At 35.6% G+C, this 27,924-nt stretch overlaps 1 protein-coding gene across 2 annotated transcripts in view; it reads right to left on the bottom strand.

The window, feature by feature from the left end:
* Positions 1–27,924, bottom strand: part of KYNU (kynureninase) — a 118,105-nt gene that overhangs the window by 10,782 nt on the left and 79,399 nt on the right. For both annotated transcript variants that reach the window (XM_005676180.3, XM_013969899.2), the window contains exons 9-10: positions 27,249–27,347; positions 26,428–26,501 (exon numbers count right to left, since the gene is read on the bottom strand). In XM_005676180.3, the coding sequence (XP_005676237.1) occupies positions 26,428–26,501; positions 27,249–27,347 (173 nt within the window). The remainder of the gene's footprint in view (positions 1–26,427; positions 26,502–27,248; positions 27,348–27,924) is intronic.

The following is a 27,924-nucleotide window of genomic DNA, read 5'->3' as shown; positions in this document are numbered from 1 at the left end:
TCACTCAGTCGTGTCCGACTCTTTGCGACCCCATGAATCGCAGCACGCCAAGCCTCCCTGTCCATCACCAACTCTCGGAGTTCACTCAGATTCACGTCCATTGAGTCCATGATGCCATCCAGCCATCTCATCCTCTGTCATCCCCTTCTCCTCCTGCCCCCAACCCCTCCCAGCATCAGAGTCTTTTCCAATGAGTCAACTCTTCGCATGAGGTGGCCAAAGTACTGGAGTTTCAGCTTTAGCATCATTCCTTCCAAAGAAATCCCAGGGTTGATCTCCTTCAGAATGGACTGGTTGGATCTCCTTGAAGTCCAAGGGACTCTCAAGAGTCTTCTCCAACACCACAGTTCAAAAGCATCTATTCTTCGGTGCTCAGCCTTCTTCACAGTCCAACTCTCACATTCACACATGACCACAGGAAAAACCATAGCCTTGACTAGATGGACCTTAGTCGCCAAAGTAATGTCTCTGCTTTTGAATATGCTATCTAGGTTGGTCCTAACTTTTCTTCCAAGGAGTAAGCGTCTTTTAATTTCATGGCTGCAGTCCCCATCTGCAGTGATTTTGGAGCCCCAAAAAATGAAGTCTGACATTGTTTCCACTGTTTCCCCATCTATTTGCCATGGAGTGATGGGACTGGATGCCGCTTAGTCATGTCCAACTCTTTGCGATTCCATGGACTGTCCATAGAATTCTCCAGGCCAGAATACTGGAGTTGCTAGCCGTTCTCCTTTTCAGGGGATCTTCCCAATCCAGGGATCAAACCAGGGTCTCCTGCAGTGCAGGTGGATTCTTTACCAGCTCAGCCACAAGGGAAGCCCAAGAACACTGGAGTGGGCAGCCTATCTGTTTTCCAGGGGACCTTCCCGACCCAAGGATCGAACTGGGCTCTCCTGCATTGCAGGCAGATTCTTTACCAAGATATCAGGGAAGCTCATATTACAAAATTCATTAAATAAATGAGGATAGTACTGTCACAAGAAGCATCAGGGAGACAAATGGAACGTGACAGAAAATATAAATTGTCCTCAGATCATACAATTATATAATAAGTGATAACATTTGAAAAATGCAAATATGAGGAAAATATATTCACATATTTATTTGATTTTTAAAAGTAAAATCTATGAAAACCAAATAAAATATAAAGGATAAGAACATATATTCATACACATTTAAAATTCTGTATTAAAAAGACAGACAAAATTAAAAGGACCCGATGATGGGGAGAAGGACGCTGTTTGCCACATTTAAAAGAGTTTGCACCAAGAGTTTTTTCATCAGAGAAAGGGCAGTGTCCCCAAAGCTGCCCAGTCACAAAGTATGGACAGGAAATTTATAAAAAGAGAAGTGCAAATGCTCCATGAATTCCAGGAAGAAAAAAGTCCAATGTTAGTAAAAATTGAAAAATATGAAACCTCATAAAGATGAAACATACCTCACATATTAAATTGGCAAAGTTATTTAAAATTTAGATATCTTTTTTCATCAAGGATTCAGTAAAAAGTAAATAAACTCTTTAATAATGAGTATAATGAGTAATAAAACTTTTATGGAGTACAGTTTAAAAATATCAATTAAAACTATGTACAGTTTTGTGTCTATGTACTTTTACTTTTCCATATTCATGCAAAAGACTATTTGGAGTACACTAAAATGTGTACACTAGGACAATGAGCACAGTACTATTTACAGTGTCATAGTAACCCCAGTATCTTGCAAGAGAGAAAAAATAAATTATATGATGCTTATGTTATGAAATATTATAGCCATTTAAAAAATCATATTTGAAAGAATATATATTTAAAATTATAAAATGAGGATAACAATATTTAGAGTGGATCACAATAAACAGTGGAAAATTCTGAAAGAGATGGGAATACCAGACCACCTGACCTGCCTCTTGAGAAACCTGTATGCAGGTCAGGAAGCAACAGTTAGAACTGGACATGGAACAACAGACTGGTTCCAAATAGGAAAAGGAGTACATCAAGGCTATATATTGTCATCCTACTTATTTAACTTATATGCAGAGTACATCATGAGAAATGCTGGGCTGGAAGAAGCACAAGCTGGAATCAAGATTGCCGGGAGAAATATCAATAAGTTCAGATATGCAGATGATACCACCCTTATGGCAGAAAGTGAAGAACTAAAGAGCCTCTTGATGAAAGTGAAAGAGGAGAGCGAAAAAGTTGGCTTAAAGCTCAACATTCAGAAAACGAAGATCATGGCATCCGGTCCCATCACTTCATGGGAAATAGATGGGGAAACATTGTCAGACTTTATTTGGGGGGGCTCCAAAATCACTGCAGATGGTGACTGCAGCCATGAAATTAGAAGATGCTTACTCCTTGGAAGAAAAGTTATGACCAACCTAGATAGCATATTCAAAAGCAGAGACATTACTTTGCCGACTAAGATCCGTCTAGTCAAGGCTATGGTTTTTCCTGTGGTCATGTATGGATGTGAGAGTTGGACTGTGAAGAAGGATGAGTGCTGAAGAATTGATGCTTTTGAACTGTGGTGTTGGAGAAGACTCTTGAGAGTCCCTTGGACTTCAAGGAGATCCAACCAGTCCATTCTGAAGGAGATCAACCCTGGGATTTCTTTGGAAGGAATGATGCTAAAGCTGAAACTCCAGTACTTTGGCCACCTCATGCGAAGAGTTGACTCATTGGAAAAGACTCTGATGCTGGGAGGGATTGGGGGCAGGAGGAGAAGGGGACGACAGAGGATGAGATGGCTGGATGGCATCACTGACTCCATGGACGTGAGTCTGAGTGAACTCCGGGAGTTGGTGATGGACAGGGAGGCCTGGTGTGCTGCGATTCATGGGGTCTCAAAGAGTTGGACATGACTGAGTGACTGAACTGAACTAAACTGATATGTAGAGTCTAATCTTAGGATAAATATATACTACATGCATTTATATGTAATTATGGCCAAAATGTTAAAATTTTTAACTTCTACTTTATTCACGTCCAAGTCACAGCTGGACTTAATGGAGAAACACCAAAAGTGCTTTCTTTAATGTTAATATTTTGCAGCTGAAAATTGAAAAATAGATAGTCAATTACCACCACTTTAAAATCATACAGTTGTGTACCTGGTATGAACAAAAAGATAATTTAGCATGGTTGTCTGGTACAAAATTAATATGAGAACTAAAGAACTATTAATCAATTAATATAATAACTAAAACTGAAATTTAAAAATTGAATGCAATCTGATATATTAACAGAAAATATTTCAGACTTACATAAATTTTTAAAAATATTCCTGAATCTGAACAAGAACATAAAGCTGTATAATTTTCAACATCAAGAAAAAAGTCAGTTCTTCTCGAATTGGTGTACACATTTGAATAATCCCAGTAAAATATACAAATAGATTTTATTTGTTTTCATTTAAGACTTGCAAGCTAATTCTAATGCCATATGGAAAATAAATAATAGTAAAACATCCCTAAAAAATAAGAGCAATGAAGTTGAATATTTCTACAAAACATTATAACATTATAAAATGTCAAAATGAAAACAATGAACAAATCTATTAATATACTATTCATCATATTAATAAAACAAGAGAAAGTTATAGGATCATCTCCATAGACCAATAAATCATAAGAGAAAGTTGTATCATATGACAATCTATCTTTTAAAAATCATTTCCAACTTATGTGCCAAGAAGCTAAACTTTCCAGGATAAAAATGCCTAGAGATCATAGTGCAAAAGTAACAGCCCACGGAAAACGACCAACATAGACAGAAAGGAAACGGCTCTCAGTTATTTTTTAAAAGGGCCATCCATTTATTGTTAAGAAAAATACAAATTAAAGTTAAACTGAAATGCAATGGACTTGAAAGTGGGCAAACTCTGGGAGATGATAGGGGACAAGGAGGCCTGGCATGCTGCAGTCCGCAGGGTCACAAAAAGTTAGACGTAAACTAGTGACTGAACAACAACAAATAGTCATTGCACATCTCTTAAAGTGGCAAAAATTCAAAAGTTTTATTAAGAACTCTATTGATATTAACGCATTTTATAAGTTACTGTCATGTATTCTTGTTGGAGTACGTGTTATAGATGCGCCCCTCTAGAGAACAAATGAATAAGTTGTGGAATTTGCAAACACATATACTCTTTGAAGTGGAAAATTTACGTCTGGGAGTTTAGTTCTCCAGAAGAACTTGTCCAAGTATGAAGTGAATTATGCATAAGTATAGTCATTGTACGGAAAAGGCGATGGCATCTCACTCCAGTACTCTTGCCTGGAAAATCCCATGGACGGAAAAGCCTGGTAGGCTGCCGTCCATGGGGTCGCGAAGAGTCGGACACAACTGAGCAACCTCACTTTCACTTTTCATTTTCATGAATTGGAGAGGGAAATGGCAGCCCACTCCAGTGTTCTTGCCTGGAGAATCCCAGGGACGGCGGAGCCTGGTGGGCTGTCGTCTATGGGGTCGCACAGAGTCGGACACGACTGAAGCGACTTAGCAGCAGCAGCAGCATAGTCATTGTATAACTCTCAGTAATAATCGAAGATTGAAAATAGCCTAAACTCTCTTCAATAAAAGACTAGTTTTATAAATTATGGTAAACCTATATAGTAAAATATCATATAGTCATTACATCAGAAGTGAATAAGAAAGCATTCTGTGTCTTGAAAGGGAAAGATTACAAGAGACCAGAAACCAAAAAATAAAGATATATTAGGATAGGACATATAGTATTTTTATGAACTAAATAGTTAACTTTTTAATTTTTTCTTCCTCAACTAGAATGTAAGTTCATGAGATCAGGGACTGGCTCTTAATGTTTGTAGAGGAGTGTTTTTAAGTGAATGATGTGAGGTATGATAAATGGTTGATAGGGGAAGCATGAGTTAGGACAGCTGAACCAGGGTGGTGATGGTCAGGGGAGGCTCTGATGAGCAAAAGAATGTGTCTATTTCAGCACAGAGAAAGGAAAGAGTGTTCCAGATAATCAAAACAACATGTTCAAAGACTGTACACATATATAGACTAGGAGGGGAAATTTCCCACCACCTTCCTTTTCCACTCTTAATTTTTTCTTTTTATACAGGTGGATATTAAATGAATCTTCTGATTTTTAAATTTGGTTTACTAAATTCCTAGATGTGCATTTAGTATTCAACTTTGGAATTGTTGTCAAATGACTTTTCCAGAATAAACACTAAAGCTTACCAGAAAATTTATAGCCCATTTTAGGTTCTACTCCTTCTTTGTATGATACTTCTCAGTCCAGTTCAGTTGCTCAGTCGTATCCGACTCTTTGAGACCCCATGCACTGCAGCGTGCCAGGCTTCCCTGTCCATCACCAACTCTTGGAGGTTGCTCAAACTCATGTCAGTTGAGTTGGTGATGCCATCCAACCATCTCAACCTTTGTTATCCCTTTCTCTTCTTGCCTTCAATCTTTCCCAGCATCGGGGTCTTTTCCAATGAGTCAGTTCTTCACATCAGGTGGACAAAGGATTGGAGCTTTAGCATCAGTCCTTCCAATGAATATTCAGGACTGATTTCCTTTAGTATTGACTGATTTGATCTCCTTGCAGTCCAAGGGACTCTCAAGAGTCTTCTCCAACACTAGTTATGGTCCAACTCTCACATCCATACATGATTACTGGAAAACTCATAGCTTTGACTAGACAAATCCATGTCGACAAAGTAACGTCTCTGCTTTTTAACATGCTGTCTAGGTTGGTCATAGCTTTTGTTCCAAGGAGCAGGCGTCTTTTAATTTCATAACTGCAGTCACCACCTGCAGTGATTTTGGAGCCCAAGAAAAGGAGTCTCTCACTGTGTCCATTGTTTCCCCATCTGTTTGCCATGAAGTGATGGGTCGGATGTCATGATCTTCATTTTTTGAATGTTGAGTTTTAGTGATATTTATAAATATGATATTTATAAATAAATAAATAGTATTTATACTATCTATATTACACTATTTATAAATAAATAAATAGTGATATTTATAAGTAAAATTATATTTTTAGTCAGCTATTAATTGCCAATTTCCCTTGTTTGAAAAATCTGTCTTCAGGGATAATAGACTGACATAATATTGTTTGGAAAAAATATTTGGAGTGGTAAAAGAGAAAAACTTTGAAGGCTTTAATTAAAATTTTTCTCATCATTTACAAATACTTTCCTAAACTTTCTTATCCATAGTGAATCAAATTTTATTGTGTTAGATTCATTTGTTAGGTGGAAAGCACTAAAGGATATATATAGTACCCAAACTCCTTTTAGCTTTGAGTTCCAGGACAAGATTTTGAAACTTATACAGAGTCGGTAGTCTTTAAAAGCCAAGGCTTCTGACTTGCAATATATAGACATTTTTGAATTCTGATTATCACATATCATATAGTAGCCCAGCATAAAGCTTATGCTGTGAACAGCAAAAAGAAAAGAGAATGGAAGAAACAATAAGAATTTCTTCCATTTCCTGTTTCCCATGATTAAAATAATGTTCTGAATACTGAGGAATGAGAAGCTTCAGAATGGGGAGAGAAAGACTGGATTCATACTCCTAATACAGAACTGGCTACACTCCCTGCCCCAAGATAAGTTCTAGGGGATAGACGTTGGGATGGTTGGGAATCAGTGGGCACTCCAGGTACATTCAGGGGGATCTATAGATAGAAAATTCTTACAACATATTCCCTCAGACCTATTAGGCAATAAAACCATTTGTAAGAATTCTTCTAGGCCAGTTTGGTGCTGTAGTTTTCATATAAAAACATTAGCAGAATGGACCTGTGATAGCACTTTTACTTATAACTTAAGATTATATTAACTCAAGAGACCCAAGATAGTATCCTGAAATTCCAGTGTCCCCAGAGAAGGGAATTGAAGGGACTAAGAGATTCAGTATTCCCAGTGGAACTTGAGATAAAGGGCATATAGTCATGATAGTTCCATAAACATCTTGGACGGTGCAGTAGTAATGGAAGCAGATGACCAAGGGTGTGCCAGGCACAATTTAATGGATTCAGGAGTTTTCTGTGGACTGGATATCTCTCTTTTATCTATATCTGTGTACATTACTCACCTTTGCAATCATAAATGGTATCCTAAGGAGAAAAGGACAAAAAACCAACCAAACAACCAACCAAACAAACAAAAACTCTGAACAGACAGAGCTTAAACTCTGAAATTACTGAGGAAAATAACAAAAGTCATTAAGTATACCTCCAAGTTACAAGATTGAATTTCCTGCATCAAATGAGTTGATAGACGAAAATAAAGAAAATTACTTGTGTGCCTGTTTATAACCTGATGACATTTACAACTTTTAAAACAATTATCAAATTTCTGATGACAACTGGAATCAACAATAAAATGAAAAATATATCTGTCAAAGCTTTCACATGCTTTGTATTAAATATTCAGAATGAGAACATATCTTAAGTTAATTTGAACATGTAACTGAGATATACCAATAAGATAAAGTGAATTGAAAGCAAAATCACTGTGCAATTTGTTTGAGGTACTTATGTTTATCATGATGTGAATTTATTGAAAACGTATTCTTTCAGCCAGTAGGGAACTATGGTCTGTACTGAGGGGAACTCAGTATCATCGTTTCTATTGAGACTAAGATTATGGTTGCATTAAAAAAGGAATTCAGAAAGGAGTTTTAGCTTGAATCAGTTAGATTTGTTCACTATTATTTAGTATAGAGGCATTGATTATTGTTTTATTACTTTTATCTTTTGAAAGAGAAGAAAAATGCTACAGTTTGTTCATGAAAATTTCTGCAGGAACAAATTAAAAATCAATGTATAAGCAGTTTTACACATAAAGCTTTCTGTTGGAAATGAATTCAAAATTTTCCTTCTGGCAATATATTTTTTAAAAATCTGAGGCAAATACAGTGGCTGTGAAATAGGGTCATAAAAAAATCACAATTTTTCCCTTTTTTTTCAATGGCTTCAAAATAAACATTGGGAGAGTACTTCAATACATTTTTTTTTTAATTTAGCAACTTTTCTTTCATTTTTCTGTATTCGTTAAAAAGGCTAGGTATTTGTCATTTTTGTTTGTGTAGTGCTACTAAAAAATTCAAGAGTATGAATTATGATTGCTGGGTGTATATGACAGAAACATCAAAGACCTAGTGTATGAACAAGGTATCATAGGAGGAAATAGTAGCCAATGCTTGAAAGTACTGATGGGAGAAGGCAATGGCACCCCACTCCAGTACTTTTGACTGGAGAATCCCATGGATGGAGGAGTCTGATAGGCTGCAGTCCATGGGGTCGCTAAGAGTTGGACACGACTGAGCAACTTCACTTTCACTTTTCACTTTCATGCATTGGAGAAGGAAATGGCAACCCACTCCAGTGTTCTTGTCTGGAGAATCCCAGGGATGGGGGAGCCTGGTGGGCTGCCGACTATGGGGTCGCACAGAGTCAGACACGACTGAAGCAACTTAGCACCAGCAAAAGTACTGACGACATATTCATTTCCCAAATCTGAAAGGAATAAGTAGGGAAAATGTGTTCTTTAGAGAAAAAAATACTTGGATCTGATTCTGTAACTGAGATCAAGGCATCATTTTTATGCTTTATTTACTGAATCCATAGAAGTACTTTAAATTTTTATCTGAAAAAGTACAAATATAATATTTTAATTGTTTCCAAGTTGCCTCATTGTTTGATGATGATATGCCCCTTTTGAATTCATTCACTAAATAAGTTGTGTTTTACTATCCAGTGGCTTGTTCTTCCCAGGTAGCTCAGTGGTAAAGAATCCACCTGCAATGAAAGAAACATTGGTTCGATCCCTGGGTTGAGAAGATCCCCTGGAGAAGGAAATGGCAACGTACTCCAGTAGTCTTGCCTGGGAAATCCCATGGACAGTGGAGCCTGGCCGACTACAGTCCATGGGTTGCAAAAGAGTCAGACACAATTTAGCAACTAAGCAACAATAATCCAGTGGCTTATTACAAAAGATACTGAGACTAGTCCCGTTGGAGATTCTAATTCTTTATCATCCATCATCCTCGGCCCCTACATCTATGTCACTTCTGGATGAAAATTATATAATCCTATATAATATTTTAGAGTGGTCTAGCTAATCAGATTATCTGTTCTCATGCCAGCAGGAAATCTTATTCAAAAGACATGATTGGACAAAGCTTTTGCATAGTGAACTGCTAAGGAAAAACGGGCAGAAATGAAGACATGTTTGCTAGAAAAGTGGGCAAGATTGTCTCAGTCACCTTACTTAATCTGCAACAACATACTGAGGTAGGTATTGTTTCTCTCATTTTATGTTTGAAAAAAGTAAGGCTTACAGAGTTTGAGTGATCATCTAAAGGAACATAGCTAGTTAAGCCCATATCCTGCCCAGTAAGTGAGCAGGAACACTGACCCACAGTTAGAAACTGTGTTTGATACACATCCTCAGAAGGAAGTTGAAGGAGGGAGTTCAAACCAAGTATCTTAATGAACCAATAAACTAGTAGAACCTGAGATCATCAGTGCCTAGAAGCTGAGCAGAAGAGCAGAAACTAAAAGTAAAATAGAGTAGCCTCAACTAGAGTAGAGTAAAATAGTTTAATTGAAGTTACCGTGAGGCTAGAGTTGATGCTTCTTATAAGCGACTCATTTTTGTCATTTATAGTACTAATTAAATTACATTTTTTAAAAAAAATCAGGCTTATTAGAATTTTCCTATATTTCAATCATTAATTCTTCAAACGTAGTTAATAACACATCTTCCTAGAAGCAAAAGATAGAAATAGTAGAGTGAACTAAACTAGCAATGGTTCCTTCCCACGAAAAGCTTAAAGTCTTCGGGTATGGGTGTGAAGCTAATTAAACAAATATTAATTCAACAAAGGGTGGGTGCATAGTCCCCATCTTTGCCTCATGGTGTTCATGACATTATGATGCTCATCATTAAGAATTGTGGGTGGGACCTGTGACTTTTCATCAATAATAATGGATTCAGGTGAAATAACAAAGTGGAAAGAACTGAGAGAGGGAAAATGGACCAAAACCTAGACGTTTGATAGCAAACAAGAGCTAAAAAAGGCCGAGTTGTTGACAGATTTTGTTAGGAGTGAGATATTGAGTGGATTTAAAAACTGAAAAAAATGAAATTAGAGACTCAGAAAGGGTGAGGAGTTTCAGTTTCATCAACCTGGTTATTGAACTCATTAAGAGAAGTAGAGTAAGAGCAACAGAAGAAAGAAAACAATGGCTCTTTATAGAGGCTTTTTATACCATAATTCCCTAATAATTATCACTCTAGGTCAGAGTGCTTCAGAGCCGGAAGAGCAAATGTATGGCAGGAAAGTCTAATCTCTAGATGTGACAATAACATCATTGAATTCTGTTACCAAAGCAATAACTTGAAGAAAATATTCATCAGAAGAATTCAACAAACCATAATGCAAACACTCTTACAATTATGAAAAAATAGGATGGAGGAGATATTCCATGTTGTGTGTGCTTCAGAGTCCTGAAGTCAGTAGTGGTTAATTGTCTCTGTTACTGATTTTTCATATGATGTTTTTCTTCATTGAATATTTATTCTGATATAAAATATTAATAATTGTCATATTCTTGTAATCATTTGTAGTATAAATAATCTTAATGAAATTCTAATGTTATTTCAATGAAAATAATTGCAGCTTTCTAAATTTAATCACTTTATACTTTAACATGATAAAAAATAATAATTTAAATGGCATATTACAAGAGAATGACACTTTATCTTATTAACATTTCTTTTTACACTTAATTCCTTGTGAAGTAAAAAATCTTAGAATCTCTTCTTTACTTTCTGAATATTCTGAATATTTTCATGATAAACACCATCAATGATATATTTTTAATATAAGAGCCCATACTCATATAACTTTTACCATAACTAGATTAAATTTTTGAAAATCATTGTTAATTTAAATAAGAAAAGGAAAATATTTTTATTAAGATAATATGTTTGATAGATAAAGTATTTTCCCCATATTATTCTCCAAATAATAAAAATGAACAATGTGAAAACAAGTGCTTGACTGTCCTCAAACCTTAAGCAAAGATCTTGTAAAAATACTCAAAAAGAGTGTGACTTAGGAATATGTGGGTTCTTCCTGATTTAGATTCTCATAAGTTGTTTTGTTAATTTTGAGAGCAACAAAAACAACTGTTAATTGAGATTTCATTATGAGTCAGACATAGTTCTAAACAATCACTTAATCTTCAAAAGAATCATATGATGTAGATAGTGTTATCATCCTCATTATACAAATGAGAAAACTGAGGTTCCAAGACTCTATATAAACAGTCGAAGATAATACAATTATTGGCCCTTGAAGCCCACAATGTAGATATGGACCATCATGACCAAGTATATTCATAAACATATGCAAAATCACCTGAGACAGTTATTTTTTTAATTCATCGGAGATTCTTTAAAAAAAAGCAATATTCCTTAGATTACTTAAATACTATGCTTGGGGTTCTGACCTAGCAAAACACCAGGCTAGATGAAAGCCACATTCTATTTATATACAATGTTTCTCCTGCCAAAAAAAATAAAATTATTCCTTCTGATCTTCGATAATCTCTGTAGCCATTTCCTCTTCTTCAAAATGTGTGAATCTATGGATCTAATACAGTGAATCTGAATAAGCATATCAATCATATATTGCACCTTGAAGCCTCGGCAAATGAAATGGGGACTGTTTAAAGTCAATAAAGAAATGATTGTTTCAAAGAATACTTATTCAAATTCAAAATACATTTCAAAAAACCTTGGGGAAAGTAAAATTCGTTTTAAGACCCTCACCACTTGGAATACAGGAAAGGTAAATCAAAATGCAAAAGAAATGTAATATAAATGAAATTTTAGCATGAATTCTAATAAGCAAATATTCTAAAGCTAATGAAGTAAAATTAAAAACCATTAAATTAGGTTATAAGTAGCTATTATCACAACAGGCTCATAAATCATATCTATGAGCTGAATATGAATAATAACAATTAAGATGCTATCTCATCATACTTGGATAAAAATTTTAATCTCTTGCCATCAAAAATTAAAAATCAAACAGGGAGTTAATTTACTTGGAATGAAGATATTAGCAGAATTTTGAGAGAAGTTGTTGGAAGAGATCCAATAAATAATAAAAAAGTAAAGATTTTAATAGGCTTTTTGTTCTTTGAACATCATAAATTTCCTAAAAGGATTTTCAAATAAGTATTATCAAATGGAAAGCAGCACTTATAATAAAGGCATCTTTGAGACGTGATATTCAGATTTAGTAAGAGGAAGCCACCAGGGATCCACTGAATATGATTTTGGATGCTAAGAGTTATAAAATGAAATACCCAAATGCTCCTTGATCTCCTTAGCAAGCCTTTAATGGCAGAATCTCCAGTATGAATCCCTAAATATTTCATGCACTGAATTAATTTAAATTATTCTGCAAGCCCCTTACCTCTCCTCACCCCATAACTCACCAAAACTAAACAAAACAACTTATCCCAGTTTTCCTGACTTCTGTTAAAAATGCAATTAATCATTGGAACACAATCCAACATATAAAGAAATTAGATCACAGTCTTTTCTAAGAAAGTATATTTGCTTAAAAACTGCTTTCATAATGTCCTTTATTTGGCAGTTTATTACCATACATTTAATAATTTAAGTCTGTGCTTAGAAATATAAACTTGATTGGGAGCAAGTTTCTTCTTCTTTCCCTTTTCCTTTTCATCTTCTCTTCCCTTTTCTTCATTTTTTTTTCCTACCCTTCCACCCCTCTTCTCTTATTTTTCTTTTTCTCTTTGTCTCTTGAGGTCACAAGTTAGAACTAAATACAATTGTCTTACTGCTTACATGACTTCAAAAAATGTGTTGAATCAGCAAAACTGTTACAGCATTACAAAAAATAGAACATTAGGGGTACAGCATTTGTTTATTTTTAAACAAAATCTGTAATAGCAATTGCAGATAAGTTTGAATGCCTGTCATATCCTAATGTCCTCTATAAGCTAGTGTGTGTGTGTGTTAGTCACTCAGTCATGTCTGGCTCTCTGTAACCCCATGGACTATAGCCCACCAGGCTCCTCAATCTGTGGAATTCTCCAGGCAAGAAAGTGGGTTGCGGTTTCTTTCTTCACCTGTATAAGATAACCGCAAGTGAAAGTGTAGTACTTAAAATCCTCATCAAATAATCAAGTTTCACAGAATCAAAAGTTCCTCAAAGGTTGTTTTATTCAGGACATAATGAGAAATTTATTCATTCAGGACATAATGAGAAATTTATTCATTCAGGACATAATGAGAAATTTATTCATTCACATCGGTTTTATATAGTCTTAATTTTCATAATAAAACTTTTTGGCAGCTGAACTTTAAGAAATGGGAAAAGGCAAAGATGAGAAGATTACAGTAAAGTTTGTTACAAATTTGTCTCAACTAACTAGGCTTTACTATATCCACCTATTTAAAAAAAATGGAAGGGAAGAGAGTCATCAGACTCACCAATATGCATAGATTTCCATTAAACTGGTTTTAGTTTCTGAGTTATCTTTATCAGCAGATTGCCCTTTTCAAAGCTTCATATTTATTCCTGGAGAATCAGAGTTTAAAAACTGGAAGAGAATCTTAGAGATGTCCAGGTGTAACTATTTATTTTTCCCATAATTAAACCAAGACCTGGAAAGGTGTTGGGACTTGAGCCTCTTTGTTTTTAAGATAAAAATCAAAACTTCTAACTTGACACAAGGACCTCAATGATCCTGCCTAGAACACCCCACCACTGCCTGTTCCCTTTCAGTCTGACTAAAAGTTAGGATTTCTCCAGTCAGTTCATGTATCACCTCCTCAGCAAAAGTTTTCTCCAGTTTCTCTCTCTCTTTTCCCTGTCACACTGAATGATAAATTCCAGAAGATATTACTGAATTCCCAGTGTTTTCATGCTTCTTTGCCTAGTAGATGCTCAAGCAATATGTTTGCAGTTGATAAATGAAACAATGGTATGCCATTTGAGTAGCCTAGCATCATTTGAACAGATATCAGTCTTTAATTCTCCCCTCATTCCTGTCCCTCTAGCCAATGTTTTCTCTATGTCCTCCCAGTTCAGTCAGTCAGTTCATTTGCTCAGTCATGTCTAACTCTTTGTGACCCCATGCACTGTAGCATGCCAGGCTTCTCTGTCCATGGGGATTCTCCAGGCAAGAATACTGGACTGGGCTTCCATGCCCTTCTCCAGGGTATCTTCCCAACCCAGGGATCGAACCCAGGTCTTCTGCATTGCAGGCGGATTCTTTACTGTCTGAGACATCAGGGAAGCCCGAGAAGCCTACAACGTCTCATCACCTCCTCTGCTGCTTCCCTGCTTTAAACTGTTGTCACCTCTTGTCTTCTTTCCTCAATGGCTCCCCAGCGGGTTTTCCAAAGTCCACCATTATCCTCTTACTACCTGTTCCCAAGAAAGCCACCAGAATGATCATTTTAAATTTGCTATATCATACCACTTTTCAGGCAAAATAGGAATGGATCCCAAGTCTTGACATTGCCTTTTAAAGAGCTGGATTTCCTGGACCATTTTGTCTCACTAATATGCAATTTGCTAAATCTGCTCCAGCCGTGCTGGCTTTCTCAACACACTCTTGTCTTTGAGCTTTTGATAAAATACTCCCACTGCCTGGAACCCTCTTCACTAAATAATTGTTTGGCACACTCTTCACCTCCTTCACCTCTTCATCCATATCATATTTCCCAATGATGAGCCTTCTTGAATGCCTTTTGAATACTGTGCATGGCCAAGTTTTCCAGATTATTCTTATACCCTTTTTTCTGTCCTGTTTTTCCAATTATCCATAGGACTTATCAATTTTAAATGTATCATGCAATTTGCTCTGTACATAATATGTCTGTCCTTAATGGAATGTAAGCTCTATAAGAGGAAGGATTCTGTGCTTTATTTACCCATAGATCCAAAAGATTTTTTTAAATGCCTGGACTATAGTAGATGTTAAATAAATGTTTCTTTAATGAATGTAAATGTGGTACAGGGACATAATTCAGCCATGCCTGAAAGGATTATAAGTCAAAATTTTTCCATAATGTTCAGTCACAATATTAACTTCTTTTCATATACAGTTATATACTTCCCCCCATCTTTCTTTCTAGTTATTCCAAGTTACTCTATCTCACACGCTAGTAAAGTAATGCTTAAAATTCTCCAAGCCAGTCTTCAGCAATAAATGAACCGTGAACTTCCAGATGTTCAAGCTGGTTTTAGAAAAGGCAGAGGAACCAGAGATCAAATTGCCAACATCCGCTGGATCATGGAAAAAGCAAGAGAGTTCCAGAAAAACATCTATTTCTGCTTTATTTACTATGCCAAGCCTTTGACTGTGTGGATCACAATAAACTGTGGAAAATTCTGAAAGAGATGGAAATACCAGACCACCTAACCTGCCTCTTGAGAAACCTGTATGCAGGTCAGGAGGCAACAGTTAGAACTGGACATGGAAGAACAGACTGGTTCCAAATAGGAAAAGGAGTATGTCAAAGCTGTATATTGTCACCCTGCTTATTTAACTTATATGTAAAGTACATCATGAGAAACCCTGGGCTGGAAGAAGCACAAGCTGGAATCAAGATTGCCGGGAGAAATATCAATAAGCTCAGATATGCAAATGACACCACCCTTATGGCAGAAAGTGAAGAAGAACTAAAGAGCCTCTTGATGAAAGTGAAAGAGGAGACTGAAAAAGTTGGCTTAAAACTCAACATTCAGAAAACTAAGATCATGGCATCCAGTCCTATCACTTCATGGCAAATAGATGGGGAAACAGTGGAAACAGTGGCTGACTTCATTTTTCTGGGCTCTAAAATCACTGCAGATGGTGATTGCAGCCATGAAATTAAAAGACGCTTACTCCTTGGAAGGAAAGTTATGACCAACCTAGATAGCGTATTAAAAAGCAAAGATATTACTTTGCCAACAAAGGTCCATCTAGTCAAGGCTATGGTTTTTCCAGTAGTCATGTATGGATGTGAGAGTTGGACTATAAAGAAAGCTGAGCGCCAAAGAACTGATGCTTTTAAACTGTGTTGTTGGAGAAGACTCTTGAGAGTCCCTGGACTGCAAGGAGATCCAACCAGTCCATCCTAAAGGAGATTAGTCCTGGGTGTTCATTGGAAGGACTGATGTTGAAGCTGAAACTCCAGTACTTTGGCCACCTGATGCGAAGAGCTGACTCATTTGAAAAGACCCTGATGCTGGGAAAGATTGAGGGCAGGAGGAGAAAGGGACGACAGAGGATGAGATGGCTGGATGGCATCACTGAATTGATGGACATGGGTTTGGGTGGACTCCGGGAGTTGGTGACAGACAGAGAGCCCTGGCGTGCTGCAGTTCATGGGGTCGCAAAGAGTCGGGACACGACTGAGTGACTGAACTAAACTGAACTGAACTGACTGAAGCTCTATCCCTGTATAATTGGCCAAGGTGTTTCTTCTGCCTCCACTGACAGTCTTTTCTAAGAAGCAATCCAGTTGGATGCCAAATGCAAACAAGGGTGGGTTTGAGCAACTCTGCCTTCAGGGAAGTAAGATCAGTGGGTATGACATGAGCATGGTGGCACAGTACATAAGTTTCCCAGTAAATGTTTAGGTCATCTCTCACAGGGAAGCATTAATATTGCTAAGCTACCATGCAGAAGGAGAAGAAAGGCTTGGGAAAGAGGAGCAAAATTGCTAAAGTTCTAGTTGATATTAGAATAGGAAACGTAGAGCTACTGTATAGGAATGAGGATCAGGGAAAGCAGTAGATATAAACTATAACAAACGACAAAAACAAAAACAGAAGCTCAACTAAAAATAAGAGAAGGAGCAGTGAGAATCTAAATCTAAGCAGTTAGTAAAGAGCATATTTGAAGGAAAAGTAAACTTATGGCTAAGTGATAGAACAGATTCAAAGGTGCTAATGACGATGAAAATCCTGACAAAATGGGATGTTTCAGCTTGTGAATTGTGCACTCATTCCTTGTCAGCAACGAGTTTCCAAGCATGACTATTTCAAGGCTCAATATGGCCATGACATTAGATAGGCAAATATTGCCAACTCACTCCTAGTAAAGAAGGTCTTTATCAATTCTTAATTTATTAAAAAACATAAATAAAAAAGTATTCACAATTGCTCTGCTCTATTCTAAGTCAACTGATTTAACATTGCTTTGGAAAGGAGTTTGAGGAGTTATGGGGATTCAATTCCTTTTCATCCACTCATTTGCCCAATCATATGGAAATATCATTATGAGAGAGTGCTTTGCTTGGTTCTGATACATATTCAATTACATCTTCAAATCTTACTCAAAAGAAGGCTTGTTAAAATATGTCCAGTGAGCTAACAGTATGATAAACATAGTTTCAAAAATTCCTGATATTATAAATTTTGGTTATTGAAAACTATTTCCTGAAGATTCAGAATAGTATGTTGTCCTTACATGAGCTAAATCAATATTTTATTGGTGTGACTGCTTCATTAACAAAAATATTCTGCTTATCATTTCTTGAAATCTACTATTATTTTAAAATATTGGCTTATAATCCTCTATGGTGATATTGATGCTAAAATCATAAAATACATCAAGATTTCTGAACTTAGGACTTTAGAAAGAACTATTTGCAATGTTGATTAAAGTTGATTAAAATACTCATGAAGGATTTTTAAAGTTGTCTATAGCTGATTTTCATGGATATATATAGTCTTTGTAGAAGCATATGGAAATGCATATTTAATTTGACAGTATTTTGCAAATCATACTCACTTCAGAGTAACTTGCAAAGTAGAAATGCTTTCATATGCTAGAAGATGGTTTGTCTATTATGCTGAGAGTAAAGAAAGAGCCATGTATTCAACAACAAAATAAAGATATATATATATATATATATATATAATCTTGGGCATTGTGGATTATGATAATAAAGGATGATCAGAAGGACAATGTCCCTGTACTTTAACATTTAGAATTATGTTATAGTCAATTTTTCAAACAATCACACTGGACATACTAAAATGAATTCTCACAAAGATCCCAGGCACCCTTAAAAAAAAAGATTCAAATGGTCATTTTCTGTCTAGGTTTCCATACTAATGCCAAGTCTTCTGAGACTGTGACCAAATATGATCAGAACAAAGATTTAGAAGAGAGTAAAGGCAATCTATCTTTACATGAACTTATCATGATGAAGACAAACCTCAACACTAGAGAAAAGGATAATTTCCACTCCATCAAATTCTCTCCTCTGGCGTGGAGTTAAAAACAAGTGACCAAAGAGAAACTGATTCATAGGAATTCAGACCTCTGTTTTGAGTCATGCATACAAGCATTTTCGTGGCCTGTAAAGTTAGCCCAGCTCAGTCTTGGAAGCAGCAGGATCCAGTGGCTCTTGTGCAATGAGTAGTTTTCCATGCTGCCCCACACAACATGTATCACTGCACCTCTTATAAAGTCAGATGGATACATGTGTTTTCTCAACGAGAACAAATAAAGTTTAGTAATAACACTTCATATTTTATATTGAAAAAGAAGGTCATTTTAGGGACAAAACTTGAAGTAATTAAGACAAGAGCTGAAGCTCTTTGACAAGTTTATATTTTGTGTCTAAAGGATTCACTGACCTGATAAATCTTCAGGGACACTAGACTGCAATTTTCGAGGGGAAAATAGATTTTGAGGTTTCAAAGGACTTCAATTTTCTCATATTAGTGATTATGTCATCATTTGAGAATAGTGATTTGCAAACAACATCAACTTTAATGTAGTTTTATACTGATAATTACTCTTCCTGTTTTCTTTTAAGAGTAAGGATTCCTTTATCTCTTGAGTGGAGAAAATCATATTATTTATTGAAATTGTTCTTAACTGTGATCCTGCCTCAGCGCATAAACATTATTTTTATGATCACAGCTTAAATTCACCACACTCAAAAATTATCTGATTTGCATAATAAAAAGTCAAGCTTTGAAAGTGAGGAGTCCTTTTAGAATTATTGATCTAAAATGGTTTCTGAATGAAGATATGAATGATTTATGTGTCATGAATCCATAGGTGAGTTTTCTCCAATCATATTGTCTTCCTTTGGATCCTTTACACTGGTGATTTGGAGACTAGGATTTCTCATAGGTATAACCCACTCACGAGCATGGCTCTGGAACTAAGTGAGGATATGAGCAAACTTGCCTTTACTACTGTTTATAATTTCTAAAATACTGTAGAAAAGAGATAAAGAGCAAGATTATGATCCTAGGCAGACTTTTAAATGTTAAGTCAATAACTCAGATTCCATGAGAATTCTATCAAGTGTATGAAAAGATCACTTGACATATCCTTTAAAGAAAAGCCATTTAACTAATTCATTATACTTCCGTAGATTTATGAAACTAACCGAGTGAAATCTCTCTCATTGGCAACAATTTCAGCTTTCAAAGTAACAGATTAAATTTATACACTTAGTTAACATAGCATTCCATTTTGCAGAGGAACAGTATCTGTAAATTTCACCACAAACTTCTTCAAGCTTTTCCAAAGGAGCTCTGAGTTATCTCTACCTGTACTGTTCCTATTGTGATACATGAGAATTCACCTCGCAGTTATTTAGGAATTGCCTTGTGGCACATATTCTAACCCTATATTACCTATCATTTAAATTGTTTATTCAGCTATTGAAATAACATCTCTCCAAATGGGTTGTATGCTTAAAAAAATGTAGCATCCTGTATTTATTTCTATCTATGAAAGTTTCCTGTACAAAAATAAATGTTGGTTATATTGTCTCATGCCTCCTCAAATGACTGAGAAACATTCTCTTCACTTGATAAAGCAGTGAGCACCTTAGAAAGGATATTTGTGTTGGAGTAGGATAAAATGGAAGCTTCATCATACTTAATTCATCAGATTGGAAAGATATATGGATGGATTAGAAGTCCTCATTATTTGCTAGGCTTCCTTTGTGACTCAGCTGGTAAAGAATCTGCCTGTAATGTGGGAGACCTCCCTGATTTGGGAAGATCCCCTGGAGAAGGGAAAGGCTACCTACTCCAGTATTCTGGCCTGGAGAATTCCATGGACTATATAGTCCATGAGGTCATGAAGTTTCAGACAGGACTAAGCGACTTTCATTTTAAAGAATCTGCCTGCTAATGCAGGAGCTGCAGGAGCCTTGGGTTTGATCCCTGGGTGGGGAAGATCCCACAGAGGAGAAAATGGCAATCCACTCCAGTATGCTTGCTGGGATAATTCCATGGACAAAGGATCCTGGTGGGCTAGAGTCCATGGGGTGGCAGAGTCAGGCATGACTGAGCAACTGAGCATGCATGGAATACTGGGAAAAGGTCTTTTAAAATAGATCTATTTTAAACCAGTAACCATAGTTTTGTAGTAAATAATGAAGGAAAAAATAAAAGATTTGATTGCAATGCTTTTGAAAAATAAAACTTTAAATTGTATAACAAATTTAATTTATAATTTGACAAAACTTACATTAAAATCATAATATGCAAATTATTAAAAAGAATGAATAGTAAATCAAATGTTGATTTTTTTTCTGGTGTACTTGACAAATGTCATGGTAGCAAGCTAGAATCTTTTTTGTGTTATATTTAACTTTTTAGCATGAGCATAAAGATGATCATTTCCCCAAAAGTTTTGAAGCATTCATCAGTTCCTCTTGATCCCTCATATTCAAGTCATTTGATTTTGAAGTACCATGCCTAATTTCCTCTACTTCATTTGTTAATGCTTTTGATTCTAACATATTCTCATTGTTCATGATTTTGCGATTAAGCAGTTCTTCAGTATAACTTGCATCATGAAATGCTGAATCTCTTGAAAAATTTTACTTTACAATTCATTTGCATAAAATTTTTACTGTGTTATAACATTCTATCATCAGCAAGAGACCAAAATATTTTTTATAATAATACATAGAGATAAATGTTAATACTAATTGAGAAAGGGTGTTCGGTAAAGGTTAATTTTATAAGTGAGTAGTTCACAGTTTTTACTTTCCTACATAGTCATGTATCTTTCGGGATTAGAATAATACTTTGCTATAATCAGAAGCTCTTGCAATTTGCAATCAGATAAAAGTAAGGGATAGAAAGTAAGCAAGTCATAAAGCTAGAAATACAGTTGGTATCTTCTGCAAATGTCTGTTTTTGACATCATTACAGTGCATGAGATAACACCTGAGTTAAAAGGACCAAGGGCTGAGGTATTGAGGGAATCAATGAAAAAGTGAAAGAGTAAACTTTATCAAATACAGGAAAGCAATCACATACGTTGGAGCAGAAGCAAGGGGAAATGATACACTGGAAGATTAGGGCTGTGGGAGGTAACATTAAGGACAAAGGGGTGGCCAAGCACATTTAATATGGCTGTCTGATAGGGCAGGAAGTTGTGGCTAAGATGCCATCCATGTTAATTCATACTGAACATCTAACTCCAGAAACAAGCTAAATGCGTAGAATAAATGCCCTGGGAGGTCTGAGTCTTAGTTTCACTAAGGATTCTGTGAAAACTTTCACTGAGAAATACATTGGTATTGGCCTATCCCATTTGCAAGTATCCCATTTGAAGTCTGGTTAATTCACCCACCTTGCTACCACCACCGACACTCCCTCATTCTCCCAGTCTTTAATACCAAGACTTTATATAGATACTAGAAAAAGATGTGATAATTAGTAGATCAGAAAGAATCACAGAAACCAAAACAGGGTTTAAATTATAGATGAGTTAGGGTTTGTGATATTCTCCAGCATTGCCTGGGGAAGGAAGTATAATCAGATACATCATCATCACACCCCAGAACAAGTAGATGATCTCTTTCTATAACATGAATTGTTCTGTTGGGTCAAGCGTGAAACATGCTTATAATTTTTAAGCCATTTTTATAAATTTTCTTCATGCTTCTTTTTATCCTTTCTTAGACTTTTTATGTTGTTTTATGGGTCTATTTTTTAAGTTCACAAATAATAATAATAGTAGTAATAATCTATACTTCTGAGTTTAAAATTTGCCTTTCCCATGCACTGATACAGCCAGCCTCTTCTGCTGGTTCTTTTTAACCTGCAAATTACTTATTACAATAAAGGAAATGACTCAAGCTCTTAATAAAGCCTTAAAAATGTCATCTCTACTTAAAGCCTTCAATCAAATACCTCTAACTGTTTATGGAAATGTATTGGCATGATTTGAAATTCTATCATTTTCAAAAAATTATCAGTAGGCTCCATTCTTGACCACTCAGAAAACTTAAAAAAAAAAAAATACTAGGGGAAGCAAGAATTTCAGGAGAGCTAATATATGAGAGCATTTGAAAGATTATGCCAGCATGGAAAGTGAAGAACAGCAATTTTCTAGTATGTATGATTTCACTGGATAGAGTAAAAGAAAAGCAAGCCACAGAAAGAATCTTAATAACTCACTCCTGTTTCTTGCTAGAGTCTCTGAAAAAACCAAGAAGTGATGGGTGGTGTCTTGAATTGCAGTCTGTGGGCTTTTACAAAAGAATCATTTTATAGCCTTCACATATGTTTGAATCTTCTAAAATAAAAAAGTTAAGTATTGATCTAAAGTCTTTCAGAAAGTCTATAAGTCTTTAACACGTATAAAGTTAAAAGAAAAATGCAAGATTTTCAAGGACCTGAAATGCAGGAGACTTGGTTTCGATCCCTGGGTCAGGAAGATTTCCCTGGAGAAGGGAATGGCTCCCTCTCCAGTAATATATTTTGCCTGGAAAACCCCATGGACAGAGGAGTCTGGCAGGCTACAATCCATGGGGTCGCAAAGAGTTGGACATGACTGAGCGATTAATGCTTTCACTTGAAGGATTTCTTTAAAAGGTGATATATTTCTAATGTTTGAATTCTTACAGCTAAAAGTATTTCCTTCATAGTGCAGAGCAATAATTATTAACTGTATACACTAAAATTGTTAGACATGAAGTACAAAAAACACAAGATGACATTTACTCAGAACCAGTCTTTATTTAGTATAATTCTTAGCTACAGATAAGGTTTAGAATATGATACCGGAATGGGAAAAACGTGACGATAAACTAGGAAGAGGTCAAATTACAGCTGAGCTCAAATTAATGATTTGAATTATAATGCTTAATACACTAGATTGACACTGGCCTCTACTCATTATTTTTATTGACAAAATGTTCTTGGAAAAAGTCTTAGGTCACCAATTTTGAACAATGGCCAAAATGCCTATTTAAATAAACAAGCAAAAAATGGTGAAATTTCTTGGTACAGATGTAATTTGCCAGTTGCTACTGGGAACATCATATAAAATATATTTTGAAATTATTCACTTAATATTAAACTTTCAGAATTCAGGGTTACAAGTTCCAGGATCCACTCCCATAGTACCCTTCTTCTCAACCTTGGTAAACATTTATGCATTTTGTTTAACGTTGTACCTAAAATGCACCTAATGTTAACTTCCACCTCCATCCTGTCCTACCTCTTTATCAAAGGCTTTGGCTACACGATTATTGCACTATAAACATATGCTCAAATGATAGAAAAAAATCATACTTTAAGCATAGATAAAGAATGAACGGACCAGGAAAGTTATGTGTACTATTTATTTGAAATAACATGTTTAGCCACTAGATGTCACCCTTTTTTTAAGCACAAAGTTTACTTCATAAAGTTAACAATAGAAGTTACATTGCACTTAGGGTAAAAGTTGGTACCATTGGAATTAGTCCCTCTAATATCACATAAAAAGAAACTTTAACAACTGATAAACAAAGAAACAACCACCAGTGTTTCCTGTAAGAAGGACTACCTGAGTCAGACTGGTTTGAGTCTTGTTGATCTCCAAACTAGATACTTAAAATGCAACAGAAGTTAATAGCATGCGATTTTCAAACTGTACCAATAGAAGATTGTACAAGCATGGCTCTTGTACAAATATAACATGAACACATATAAAGATCTCAATCAACGCATAATTAGCAGATGAGTCAGTAAGATGGTGAGGCCAGTAAAAGAGAGAATTCCAGGAATAGAGGCTTACAGGCTCAGTCTGAGCTTGGCCTTAGGTACAAAATTCTTTAATATCCCAAAGGTCACAAACCATAACCTTTAAGGGTATGTTTCCTGCTTGAGGAGAAATGATCTCTACTAGGCAAAATTCTACAGGTTAACATGCAACTTCACAGTGAGGCAAAAAGATACTCACCCTAGATGTATGGATCACCTATCATGCTTCAGTGGCTATGCTGTTTTACATGCATTATCCTACTTTAACCTCACGATAAGTTTCTTGAGGTAGATGCTTATGTTCTCTTTATCAAGAGACTAGAACACTGAGAAATCAAGAACATTCTTCAGGACCAGCAGGTGAGTGATCAGGTTGGCGTGTAAATCTGCTCTGTCTATATAGTCTTTCTCCTGGGAGCAGACTTAACAGTTATCTCCTGGAGAAGGAAATGGCAACCAACTCCAGTATTCTTGCCTGGAAAATCCCATGGACAGAGGAGCCTGGTAGGCTACAGTCCATAGAGTTACAAAGAGTTGGACACGACTGAGTGACTTCACTCACTGGGTCTAGAGGATGTTGGGATTCTATAAGATGAGGCACGTGCAGGCATACTACAACCCTTCTGCCCTCTCTTGTTCCTCATCCATGAAGGGCAAATGATGGCGAAAGAACTCTGAAGTGCAATAGAGATGCTGTAAAATCACAGTTTAACTGCTAATGCTTGCACTCTCTAGAATTTGTGTACATTACTTACCATACCCCCGCTTCCCTTTGCCAATTCGTCTAGTGCAGTTTAAATAAGTGGAGAGTTGGATATGCTCAGGGTGGTGAGTTTTTACACAAATGCAGGCAATATCTTACATACCCTCTATGTGGAAAACAATTAGGCTAGGTAAAATGTTATCAACAGTGTTGTTTATAAATGAAAAAAAAAAACAAAACAGACCTTTAAAAGCTTGCATGGTAGTCCTATAATATACATTTTGTATTCTTTCCAGATAATTTGGGACAAGGGGAGAAATCTAATGTTGTCATTGTTTAGTTGTTCGGTGTCCAACTGTACTACCTAATGGTAGTAGCCACGGGTAGCTACTCACGAGCTGCCTCATGTACTGTATCCCTCCAAGCTCCTCTGTCCGTGGGATTTCCCAGGCAAGAATACTGGAGGGAGTTGCCATCTCCTTCTCCAGGGGATCTTCCCGACCCAGGGATTGAAACTGCATCTCTTGCCTGGCAGGTGGACTCTTTACTGCTAAGCCAACAGGGAAGCCCATAGCTAAGATATTCTTTGCAGAATCTGGAAGAAGGGGAGAAATCTAATGTCCTGACAATATATTCTAAGGTAGATGAGTACCTAACAAATATCTGTCTAAAAAATGCTCTATGGAATTTTAAAACTTTAAAATCTTGAAGAAATTTAGATATAATTAAATGAGCTATAGAAAATCTTCTTAAATTTGTATGATTTATATGCAGAGAATCTCAAAAATGTGAGGGGCTCCAAGGTTTATTAGCTAATTCACTTTCAATTCTCGTAAAGATTATACTATTCAGCCAGTGACTGAGAAGATTTGGAAAATTAATCAAACATTAATATATTACCTATTAGGAGTCTAGACAGTCTCCTCATCACACACATTCTGATACAATTGTGAAAGGATTTTTTTTACAGAATATTATTTTTTTCCCCATACCAGATAAAAATAATAGAAACACTTAAGAGTTCCCCAGTCAAATAAAAATGTTAAATTTGTTGGTGTATCACATTTGCATTTATACTTGCTCTAAAAAATGAAGAGTGCTATATAAAAATTGAAAAGTATTTCTTTTTATGTAGTCAGTCTGTTGTTCAGTGTTCAGCTTCTTCAGTTTTCATGGATTATAAAATCTTTTAGGACAGAAGATATTCCTTACAAGACCATATTATAAGTTTCCAGCTTTAAAGGTAGATGTAATTTTAATAATCATGTACCACTTTTAAGCTCTATTAGGCACAGCTCTGTGTTGCCTTTGATTTATTCATCAATGTGAGAAACCCGGACTTTTCTAAAGTCTAATTTTTGAAAAAAGCTAAGTAGTCTCTCTGCATTAAACCATCTGCTCTACATGATTACAGGGACTAGTTTTTGGCATTGAAGCTTCCCTTTTGTGATTACATTTCTTGTTCAACCAAGTAAACTCTTTGGAAATCATTTATTTCCGATAAAGCATATCAATGTCACAGAGTAGTAAAATAATTATAATCAACCCAGATTCTTATTGGATAGCATCTTAAAGAACACATGTGAATTTAGCACACTAATTAATTCAAATTCATTTAATTCATTTATCCATCGCCAAAGAAAATCTGAAGATAGTACTCACGCAGGTTTAATTGTATAGGCATGTTTTTCATGGACAAAGGCACCAGCAAGACCTCCTGCTCCTGTATTTAAATACTGGATAGAGAGTAAATTAAACTGTGTGGGTTTGCCTAAATAAATATGATAAAAATAATAATTTTACTTTTTTGTTATGAAATCAACTTTGGTAAGATCAAAATGTGTGATTATTTTAACTTATTTTGTTCAAAGAAAAACAATGAAATGTAGCATTATTAAATAGGAATAAATAGCTATTACTATTTTGGCCAGTTTTTGCCCCAGCTGGTAGATAACAGTTCAGTTCTACTGACAGTTATCTGATTTCAAAGCTCATTCATTTCAATTATTTTGCCACAAAATATTTAAATAATAGTAAAAGATTATATTTTTAAAATGCTTAAGATCACTTCTATTTCTATGCTCCCTGTCAATAAACTTGTCTTCAAATGTCAATATAAAGTTGATTTCATAAGAATTATCTTTAACTTATGTAGAAATTTCTCAACATATTAACAAAACACTAGATTAAATTTGAATTAAGTTCTAAGTATGGAGGTATTGTCCAGAACTTCCTGATTTTATCATAGAAGTCAGAGAATTGAAGGAATAAATACTCTATAAAGGACGGAAATACCAAAACTTAATAATCTATACTATTCATTAAGTGATTCTACAACTAACTAAAGTCACAAAATACAGTAATGAAGGAAATGGAGGAAAGTAGTTCAAATACCTAAAATTGGTCACTGATCCATTTTTACATTTAGATTAATGTTAGTGTGGACTAGAAGGGTATAAATATATTAACTAGTCTGTTGATACCTTGTAGGAGCACCAGCAGGCAAAATCGACTCCCCAGTCATGTAAGTGAAGTTCAACATTTCCAACTGCATGTGCTAGATCAAAGCCAACAAAACAGCCCTGGGGAAGAATGTAATAACATTTTGAATTTGCTTAATGATTCAAAATAACAAATACAAGTATATTTAAGAAAATTGTTGAAAAAATGCTGTACTATAACTGCAGTTTATCCTCTGGTGACTTAGCAGCAGCAGCAGCAGCAATGACTCACAAAGTGTTTAATCATAAAATCTTGGGCATTCTCAAGACCCTTTCAGGTCAAAACAGTTTTCATACCAGGAAGAAGACATTCTTTGCCTTCTTTACTGTGTTGACTTTTGCACTGATAATGCAGAAGCAATGATGTGTTAAATTGCTCTCATCTTTGCACATATCAAGGTAGTCAAAACTTGTATTCTCATTGTGTGCATTCAGTTACAGCATGAAAAGGTTAATTTGAGTTATATATCTCCTTGGTACAAGTATAAAAATAATACATTTGTATAAAATGTCAATACCTTAATTTTATTCTTTTAAGGTTTAATATGGGAATTATTCATAAAACATTTAACAATATCCTGAAGTAGGATGTCTGTCTCAAAGTAATGCCACTTATGCAGTTATTTGAGTTGCAAGCTAAGTTACCCACTTTTACTTC

This window comes from Capra hircus, chromosome 2 (assembly GCF_001704415.2).
Source record: "Capra hircus breed San Clemente chromosome 2, ASM170441v1, whole genome shotgun sequence".
Lineage (NCBI taxonomy): Eukaryota > Metazoa > Chordata > Mammalia > Artiodactyla > Bovidae > Capra > Capra hircus.
The sequence above is the reverse complement of the archived record's forward strand: the minus strand, read 5'-3'. Positions and strand labels throughout refer to the sequence as shown.